Raw genomic sequence first — 10,788 nt, forward strand, 5'->3', positions numbered from 1 at the left:
CGCTTACTATTTGATACTTGCATCCGATGTCGAGTATACATGCATTTCATGGAGCGTCTTTTGACTTTACTTTAAACCGTGTCGCCTAGATTTCAATCGTATCTATAACGTTGTAACTTAACTTTTGGTTGAACAATTCTTGTAAACTTTGAAACAATCTTTATTTTGAAATGAAGGCGACATATTTTGGTCAAACGTTATCTTAAAGACTTATAATCAGGTAATGGGACCCACGTAGCCGACGCCGTCACTTGACGATTTGTCGGGGTCGCTACAAAGCATACATACATACGCTAGTGATAGCACCTTTGGATTCAAGCATATTGTTTACATATTTACGCTATTTATAGCAACCGTGATTTTCAACTTATTATGTCGCAAGTTATTTCATTAATACTTCATACTTTTGTAAACTTAAACTTGTTGTCGAGCCGTTTGGTAAACTAAACTTTGTAAGTCTTGTACGTTTCAAATGATTGCGACATAATTTTGGTCAAACGCGTCTCATTTAGGGACTATGATCACGCAACGGGACCTAAGTTAACGGCGCCGTCAATGACGATTTTGTCGGGTCGTTACAAAACAATACATAGTTAAACTCTCTGGGGATAAGATTATACCGTTTGAAGACAAATTAGATAATGATTGACTATAATTTGATCGGAGAATCAGAGTTATGCCATGTTAAGTGTATGAATTTATATTAGCAGAGTGAGTTTGTAGTGAGTGAAAATTTTTGCTCAAATAAATGGCCCTTAATGCTTATCTATGGAAAGTTTGTTACTTGAATACAGAGACGGAGCCAGGATTTTAGATCACTGGTGGCACAATATAATATCAAAATTTTGAACCATAGACTTCAATTACGACCTCTCCTTTTCTGCAAATGATTAATAATTTCTTCATTTGTAATACTACCCAATGCTTATGTTTTATATGGCAATAAGAAGATACCCATTCATAAAATAACGATTTTATTCAATTACACAAATTTGATTTTGTAAGCTTCATTGTGAAAGAGTTTATTTCGAGTGTTGCTCTTGCGTATATTAGATAGATATAAAGGATAATACCTAAATATGTACTAACCTTTAACATACCAGATAGTTTAAAAAGGTGGATAAAAAGTTTATAGAAAATTATGAACTCCAAAAATTGATATTTGCATCGAGTTAAAATCAATATATAACTATTGTTACCTATAAGTATTATTACACTGAAATCTAGAATGAGAACTAATTTAATAAGATAGTTGTGTGTAAATTGTTTTGTAAGAATTATAGTTTGGTGAATTTAAATTTGTTACTCCTTATTAGGAGTATTTTGGAAGAAAAGTCAAAAATAGTGGCTATAAATTTGTTACTGGACCAATGGGATGGTGGCACAATTAAATCTAGGCCAATGGGATGGTGGCACAATGTGATTTGTTACTACACTTTTATAAAAGTCTAGTAAAATTTGCACTACAATGAAAATATCACTGGTTGCATGTGCACCCATAAACCATTGAGTGGCTCCGCCACTGCTTGAATAGTGTTGACGGGGCACACAAGCTACCCATGTGTGCACACGTACTGCAGATGATTAGGGGCTTATGTGACACCTTTCCGTATTGTGTGTCGAGTGCCTATATTAAATCACATACAAGTAACACTGCCTAAATCTTAAAGTATGTCTTACCAGAGAGTCGGACTACACACCGATTGACAGGTTATGGTAGTTTGTACTTTTTTGATCACAAGTTTCTCAATTCTGTCGTGTGAACACAATATTCATACCTTTTCCTTCCCGGATGACGGAAAACGACAGAAAACCCAAATATATAATTAATATTAGATTAATATAAGATAAGATGCGGCGGCGTATCATTAGGAACGTTTCACTGAATAGGTACAAAAGCCGTAAGATGGCGCTCTGAAAGTTGAGTGTGAGTGTGCTCACCCAGATTGTGTGATGAAATGGTGGGCTACTTCAATTTAAGATGATGCAGCTATACTTTGCTGAGCGCTAAAGCTTCAGTAAGTATGCACTGTTATTTGATAGCTTCAAAACGGAAAAATCGAAGCTGAAGGAAAAGAAGACGCGCAATGGTGGAAGCATGCCATCAGCGTGTGTGATGGTAGGAGCGTACGAGCGGCATCCTAAAATGGCGAATGGATGGCCGACTGTTGAGTGTTGAGAGTGGTACAAATAGACTATTCAAATAATTTACTTTGTAGTACTGTGTTATTCTTGCAGCGTTCTTTACAACCTTCGGATATGATGATTTAAAATTCATTTTTTTTTTTGGACAGCTACCCAGGTACTTAACCACCCACGCGTTAATATTTAAAGTTCATTTGATTAAAGCAAAAAAGGTTATCAACATATTCAAGGCTGATCTAGTGATATTTTTGCTACTGCAGCAACTTGAATTCCAAACGGAATACTTGGGGCACAATTTACAACTAATCTCAGTACATATAATCAAGCTGCTTGACCCCTATCCACTATCCAAAATACAAAATAATAATAATAATAAAAAAACGTGTAACGAATTCAACCCTAAACAAATGATGATCAACTCAAAACACAAACTGCTTTAGTGTATACAAAATGCCACCTATGCGGTGGTAGATTTGGTGGTGGCATCCGCACCTGAGTTCTTTTGATCACCAAAAATACGTTGCCTGAAATCAGAAACCATCATTGGCAGACCTTTACGAAGAGACACCTTAGGCTTCCATCCTAGAAGCTCTTTAGCCTTGGTGATATCCGGCTTCCTTTTGTGTGGGTCGTCTTCAGTGTTGTCCCTGAACTCTATCTTTGCATTTGGGTCTATTGTCTCCTGGACAACCTGGAAACACAGTTGAATTTAGTTCCAAAAAATTGAAAAAAAAAAAAACTTAAAAAGTATTTGGCCAGAGAATGATTAATTAACTCAGTTATAAGTACTATCACTATCATTTGTCTTATAAGATACTGTGAGTCGGTTAAAAAAAAGGTATACAAGATTGAGACAACATTGAGTTGTAGCTCAACTGGTAGTGGCCTGCCTCTCTTAGCGAGAAGTCATGAGTTCGACTCCGCCGGGCTACAACATTGCACTCAATGTTATCCCTGACCTGAAGTATCCACCCATATCACCTTTCGCTTTGTGTGGGGGCAGCAGGGAGGAGGGGTCTTACCGGCCATGCCCTCGGATTGGTCCGGGTTTCCTCCAGGGCATTAGTTGGGGGCGGGTTATACAACTACGGGAGATGAACGCGTGGGTGGTTTAGTCCCTCTGTGTGATCCCAAACTGATGTCCAAAAAAAAATAACACTTGAATAAATTTGCAATAGTATGATCTATACCTGAGCGAGTTCAAGCATGGTAAATTCACCAGGGTTTCCAAGATTAAAAGGTCCAACATGTTCTCCTTCCATCAATCGCATAAGACCTTCCACCTTTTACATTTAAAGTTTGAAACATATTGAATTAAAAACAAAGTTAGTGACAACAGTAGGTTAACGAAGATCTCATATGACAAACAGGCATCCCCAAAAATCTGTTTGTTAACTTTGACAGAGTTTATGGCGTGTATAATAGTATAAGACTATAAGTTATTAAGGCATGTCTGCACACTTGTAAGGACATGAAGTTAATTTTTGGTTTGTATCTGCTAAATTTTTCATTTGTTATATATCTTGCAGTTATCAGAAAGCTTAAGATTTTTTAATCAATCAACGTCTGAAACATATAGGGATGGACAAGACTGAGGAAATTTAATGGAAAACAGAATGCTAACCAAGTCAGAAACGTATTGGAAACTTCTTGTTTGCTTGCCGTCACCATAAACCGTGAGTGGTTCTTTCCTAAGTGCCTGCATCGTTATGTAGTTGGTGAATCAGTATCAGAAAATGGTTGGAAGTAATGAATATATACAGCAATAATCCTGAAGGAGAAGAGCGCACCTGAGCAACAAAGTTGCTAACTACACGTCCATCATCAATGCACATTCTAGGACCATATGTATTGAATATTCTCGCAATCCTCACCTACATACACATCATACATTTCACGCATTTAATTAAACAAACCAGCTACACTAACCCAACTACAATAACCTAACTCCTAGAAAACCAGCATATATATTCGATATTACTTGAAAGTTACAAACGGATGTTGATCATACGCTTGAATTGTTATACTAAAAATTCCAATAACAGTTTATAATAGTATATAATATATTTATAATTATAATATACTTAAACAAAATCATTAGAGCGCTGAGATAAACTTGCTGATTTTAAAGAAACAAGTGATGATTTGTTCAATATCAAAAGTTCTCTGTACACCTTTACTAATCACGTTTTAATATAATATAATAGTAAAGTAATAGTATTTGACATATGCTTATAGTATACTAACGTAAATGTGCAATATTAGTAGATATGACCGACCAAAACTTATATAGAAGTCAATCGCTTTGAGATTTGTTTCAATAGCCATCTTCATCTCTTTCTTTTCGGGAATTATTTCTACCATGATTGATATACCACACTTATGATTTAAATACTTGTACTATAACTACTTGTACTATACAGATACTAAATACTTAATGCACAAGTGCGGTGGATCTATCATTTTTAAGGGTGGAAATATCACCTCTCTTTCTTTTCAGGTCCCATATTCGGATAAAACAATTTTTTTAACAAAGGAATCAACTTTTTAGACATGAGAAAGCAAATCGTGTTCTTAGAAAACGCGAGTTTGCCAATGTGAACAAATACTAATGAACACGTGTCTAAAAACATTGAATCGTAGGTAATGCAATACTATTAGTTTTTATTTTCACAAACCACGAATACAAAAATCACTTTCCTTATCATTTCATATTCGATATTCGGTTAATACTATATCACACGCGTTAGATAAACAAAAAGTTTAATAAAATACAATTATTTTTATTTATTTTTTTTGAAAGGCAAACTCACACACTCACTTAATACTAACCTAAACCTAAAGATTATAAGGGTGACCTCGATACCGCCAAGCCATTGGCTCTTTGGTAATACAATTAATTATAATTATAATCTAATGAAAACGAAATTGAAATTGAAAATAATAATACGGAGCAATAATTTTGCTAATGACTATCGTTAAGATCATAATTATATTGTACGTGGTGGTTGAGATTTACTTTTTGAAGAGGGATATACAAATGTACGATAAAGCTACGTTAGCAAAATCAATAATTATAGGGAGTAACTAGTCCGGACCGGCCCGCGCGATGCGGCGGGGGCTTTCGGTCGGCGCATTCATATTTAACGCAGTTTTATTTAAAGAAGGGAAAACGGACCATGAGTTATACGTCGTTGTTGGTGTCGTCGTCTTTAGCATTTTTTAAAATCTTTCCGGTTCGAACATAGTAAGTTTCGATTTGTTGATAAAATTATTTCGAGCCTAATGGTGTTGGCGAAAACATTTAACTCGTGTCGAGCAGGAAGATACGGGCTGTTGTTGTGTTTAGCGTTTTTTAAAAAGTGTCATTTTCGAACGTAGTTAGTATCGTTTTGTTCATAAAATTATTCCGAGTTTGACACTACCGCCGAAAAAAATTTAACTCGTGCCGAGCGGAAAGACACGGGTTGTCGTTGTGTTTAGCGTTTTTTTGAGAAGTGTCCGTTTCGCGTATAGTTAGTCCCGTTGGGTTCCTAAGATTTTTCCGAGTTGAACGGTGGTGTCTGAAAAATTTAACTCGCACCCAGCGAGAAGATAGGGGCCGTTATAAATTCGGGTGGAATTAGTTTCTTTTATTTTAATTAAATTATGTATTTACATTTTTTACCCCTTACAAAGTGTAAATTTGGGGGACCTTTGTGGGAATATACGCAAAGTTGAAGGACCTTTTGTAATGTGAAAACAAACACAAAACTACATTAAGATTTAAGTGAAACTACAACATTTTGCATGACTTTTAATATATAGAAGGTTAATAACACGTTGGATGGACCCACGATATAACAAATGTATAAGTACAAAAAAACCTAACCAAAAATAAAAAATATATATATATATATATATATATATATATATATATATATATATATATATACTAGTTTTATGAGCCCGTGCGTTGCACGGTAGTTGTACAAATTAATACTCCGTATTCAATAACATCAGTATTGATATGCTATCAATAATACAATTACAATTAAAAACTCGTTTATTACTAATAATATTTGTATCGAAAACATTGGTATTGAATACTAAAGTGAACCTGTGCATGAGACGTTTTTTATAACTTAGTGTTCGATAACGTTAGTATTAATATTTATCAAATGTATAATACAATTACAAGGAAAAAATCGTTTATTAATATGTTATGTGATATTCAATACTAACGCATAGATTATGAGTCCGTTTATGTGACAGATTGTTTATTTAAATTATATAAATATAATATCCTTTAATTATTAAAATATTAAATTTAGCGAATTATAATTAAAACTTGAAAATTTATCAAATTAATATTAAATTATAAGATGTGCGTCCTTAATTTTTTTTTTTTTTAATGATACCGAATGTATGCTCAATGTAGATGTCTCTAGTTTAAGTTTTATACCATGTGTTCATGTTTTTACATATTGATAAACCCAATTTAGAGATTTCTAATTTAAAAGTAATACGGAGTATATTTTAGAAATCTTGTTATATTTTAGATTATTGTATTGTGATTTTAAACGTAAGTAAATGGTATATTATTAAAATTACATATCTTTAATTAGAGAGTTATTTTAGGAAGTTATTATTATTTAATTCAATTTAATTGAGAAATTCAGGAAATTATTTTGAGAAGTTATTATTATATTCAGTTAATTGAGAAAATGACACGTGTGCAAATTTAATTCAAATTAATTGAGAAGTTGATACGTAAGATTATTGGCACGCGTTTTATATAGATGTATAGATAGATATAGATATAAATATAAATATAAATAAATAAATAATAAGACAACGTACCTCGACGTCAGCACCTCTATGGTAGTCCATGGTCAACGTTTCTGCAGTACGCTTTCCTTCATCGTAACAGCTTCTGACACCTGTCAATCAAAACACCCACCCGCTTCTTACTCAGATCTTGTTGTTTGTCTTCTTCTAAACAAATAATATTCCAATCCTACCCAAGTTACCCCTCCCTCCCTCAGATCTCCCCAAATTTACCAATTTTAAATCCATCAACATCAATAAACCAATCATAGACCCACAAAAAGTGGTGTAATAGTTGACCATTCGTTTCTATAACTGTACTTAACCAGATCTAATTACCATTACTAATTACTAAATTTAACAATTTAAATTTAAATATTATAACAAAATAAGGAGGTTACCTATCGGATTGACGTTTCCCCAATATGTTTCCACTTGTGGATGTTGTAGAGGATCACCGTATACTTCACTGGTGCTCGTTAATAAAAAACGTGCACCAACTCTTTTAGCTAAACCTAACATGTTCAATGTCCCTACTACATTCGTCTTGTGCAAATCGATTTTCAAATTAAGGATTGCAGATAATAATAATAATAATAATAAATTACTACTGTAATAACTAATAAGTAATACTCCGTAACTAGTAATAAAAGGAGTGTAATGAAGGATATAATGGTCTTAACAGGATTGAATTTGTAATGAACAGGGGAAGCAGGGCAAGCAAGATGATAGATCTGATCAACTTCAAGTAGTAACGGTTCAACAACATCGTGACGAATAAGTTCAAATCTAGGGTTTCCAAAATGATGCATAACATTATCTTTATTTCCTGTAAAAAAATTATCAACAACAATCACACTATCTCCTCTAGCAATCAACCGATCAACCAGATGACTTCCAACAAAACCAGCACCACCAGTAACCACAATCCTTAAACCTTTCCGTTTTAACCCTAACGGAACCTTCCCGCCCAAATTGATCGATTCAAATCCAATCGGATCGCTGTAAACTGATCGTCTACGATTCGTTAATTGAACGGATTCAGATAGTGAGTATGATTGAGCGATGTCGATGGTTTTGGTGGTGGATTGTGGAACGAGCGTGAAGATTGCGGTTGCGATTGCAATGCCGATGAGTACGAATATGAGACGTTGTTCGCGAAGCATGTAACGAATAACTGGTGGAAATTGAAATTGTTTGGTAGGTTTTGGGGTGTATGATTCAGAAGATGTTTGAGGTTCTTCATGCTTTCTGTATGTTAATTCAGATCCCATTTTGTGTGTGTGTGTGTGTGTGTTTGTGAATGTGAATTGTGTATGTATAGGTGTGTTTTTATATGTATAGGTTTGAGAGAGAAAGTGGTGAGGAGGTGGAAAAGGAGTGGAGGGTGACGGTGGTTTAAAATCTCCGGTAGGTGATTTTGATGGATGAATAAAATATTGTGAAATTACGGTTGTACCCCTGAGAGGTGTGTCTGAAAAGTAAACGGTAGGTGTTAAGTTAGGAGAGAGTTGCGGAAAGTTTTGATATTTTGTGTGTATATTCTATTACGTTTAATTAAAAAAATTTAAAATTTAAAATATAAACTATACAGAGGACTATGCTAGATATTTATATTTATACTTATGGATTTTTGCGTAATTTTAGAGTACAATTGATTTTTGATCAAGTACGGAGTAGATGTTTAGTTTAGCTATGTTTTATTTGATCAAGTTTAATATATAAACCATCACTCATCCAAACGACTGGTGAACGACACATGAGTGACTATAATGTCAACTGAAACGAATTTTTAAATCGGCCTCAAGAGATACACACCGTAAAGTAATTGAGTATCTTCATATTTCAACTAAAAACTATGATGGAAGAGATGAGTTAGTCATTACTATAACCTTATGAAGGACTTCAAATTTCATTCACGGTCTAACATGGAACGGATTGTTATAATATACATAAGTAGTGGAGGTAATAATTTCACATTTATACTGTATGTTAATGTTAATTTGAGGATGGCTCAAACTCGTGTATATATGGTTCATTTAATTTTATATAACTTTTACAACTGTCTCAAATCTATGATCAATTATTTATGACAAAATTACATGGGGGTTCCTGTGGTATGCTCGAAACTACAAGTGGAGTTCAAAAAAATTTTTTCACCTTAGACGATCACTGTGGTACGTCATAGTTTCACCAGGGGTCCAACTGCCTTACTTCTGTTAAAAATTCTGTTAAATCCCATCATGTGCAGTGCACGTGAGGGTAAAAATATCATTTCTCACCCCTTTTCTCTTTTATTTTATTTTACTTTTTTACAAAAAGGAGGTTCACCATCATCATTGCAAAACCCAGATCCACCATGGTTTCTTCTAGATTTTCCTTTTATTCTTCTTTCATAATCTCTGACAATAATACCATAAAAATTAAAATAAATGTTCTACCTTAATCTATGTATAATTACAGAAATCTTTAACAACCAACAAACCAAAAATTAAAAACACGTGAATAATAATATGAAATCATCCCAAATTATCAATGTATCACACACCAAAACACCTATCAATGTATCATCCTAAATTATCAATGTATCAAATTTGGAGAAGTATGGTGAGTTATTTGAATTTGGAGAAGTCAAAATTGGAAAGATTGCCAGTTAAAGAGTTGATCCTCATAATTCCGGCAGTTAGCAGCGACGGAGTGGTGGCCGACGGCGGTGATGAGTAAAAACACTTCAAAACTTCGAATTAACGCTAAAAAATTTGCAGAAAGTTGAGTTGTATCACGATAAACACTTCTACATTCATATATTTTCCAATAACACCACCAAATCTCAGCAAATGTTCAATTTCAGTAACCTTTTTTCGAAAATAAAAAATTGCCAAAATTCGATCTAAACATGAAATTAGGAGCTGAGATTTTGAAGAAACATTCAATAGATGATTACAAAGCTTTTTACAATTTTAGTTTTCTCATATTTGCCCTAATTCTCCAAAACTCAAAAATAGTCAACAAAGGTGGATTGGGTTTATGTTTAGTGGATGGGTGTTTGATTAAATTCTTTTTTAGTAGAAATGGTGTTAGAAAAAAAAAGGGTAGGATTTTTGTTTTTGATAGGGAATGAAGATTGGGTATTGTAACGACCCGTCAAAATCGCTATTGACGCGGTACGTTATTCACTGGTTTCATTGCGAGGTATTGACCTCTATATGATACGTTTTGTAAACATTGCATTCTTTTGAAAGGGCACACCGTAAATGAATATCTAAATCCAAGGTTTTCGAAATATGATGATTTCTACATATAGACAATCACCGTAAATAATAGTTTACAATAATACATCCGTTGACAAAAATAAGATACATGGTGATGATTTTGTGAATGCAAAGTTTTCTCGAATAAAGCATGTATGACTCCATGCACATAGTTTGTATAACGTATAAGCAAACAGCGGAAGACTTCTAGGAACCTGAGAATAAACATGCTTAAAAGTTCAAACACAAAGGTTGGCGAGTTCATAGTTTTAATATTGCGCATACTCTGTATATAAAGGTGGATCACAAGATTTCAGTTATTTCATCCAAAACGTTTACCAAAATATTCTACGAAATTGAGCACCTTGGTAACTAAACTTAACGTATATATAATAAGTACCCATGTTTTAACATACATGCAACCAACATGTATAATACACGCAGACCAACGTGTACTAAACTCAAATAGCATACGTCCGCTTTATAGTTCAGGCTGGGGTCTCTATACCTGGAACGGACGGGGATGTCAAGCCCTATGGCTCCATATACAACTACTCGCGTCCACCAGTTCTTATAACCAGCA

The 10,788-nt window shown here is 33.9% G+C and overlaps 1 protein-coding gene across 1 annotated transcript; it reads right to left on the minus strand.

The window, feature by feature from the left end:
• Nucleotides 1–2,367: 2,367 nt before the first annotated feature.
• On the minus strand, nucleotides 2,368–8,228 carry LOC139875508 (UDP-glucuronic acid decarboxylase 2-like). The gene is made up of 7 exons (XM_071862848.1): nucleotides 7,625–8,228; nucleotides 7,356–7,502; nucleotides 6,988–7,067; nucleotides 3,936–4,019; nucleotides 3,770–3,844; nucleotides 3,336–3,428; nucleotides 2,368–2,836 (listed from the first exon to the last, which is right to left on the minus strand). Exons 1-7 carry the CDS (start codon nucleotides 8,226–8,228, stop codon nucleotides 2,603–2,605), a joined length of 1,317 nt encoding a protein of 438 aa, XP_071718949.1. The 3' UTR covers nucleotides 2,368–2,602.
• Nucleotides 8,229–10,788: the final 2,560 nt, after the last annotated feature.

The sequence above is a fragment of the Rutidosis leptorrhynchoides genome, chromosome 1 (assembly GCF_046630445.1).
Source record: "Rutidosis leptorrhynchoides isolate AG116_Rl617_1_P2 chromosome 1, CSIRO_AGI_Rlap_v1, whole genome shotgun sequence".
NCBI classification, from domain to species: Eukaryota; Viridiplantae; Streptophyta; class Magnoliopsida; order Asterales; family Asteraceae; genus Rutidosis; species Rutidosis leptorrhynchoides.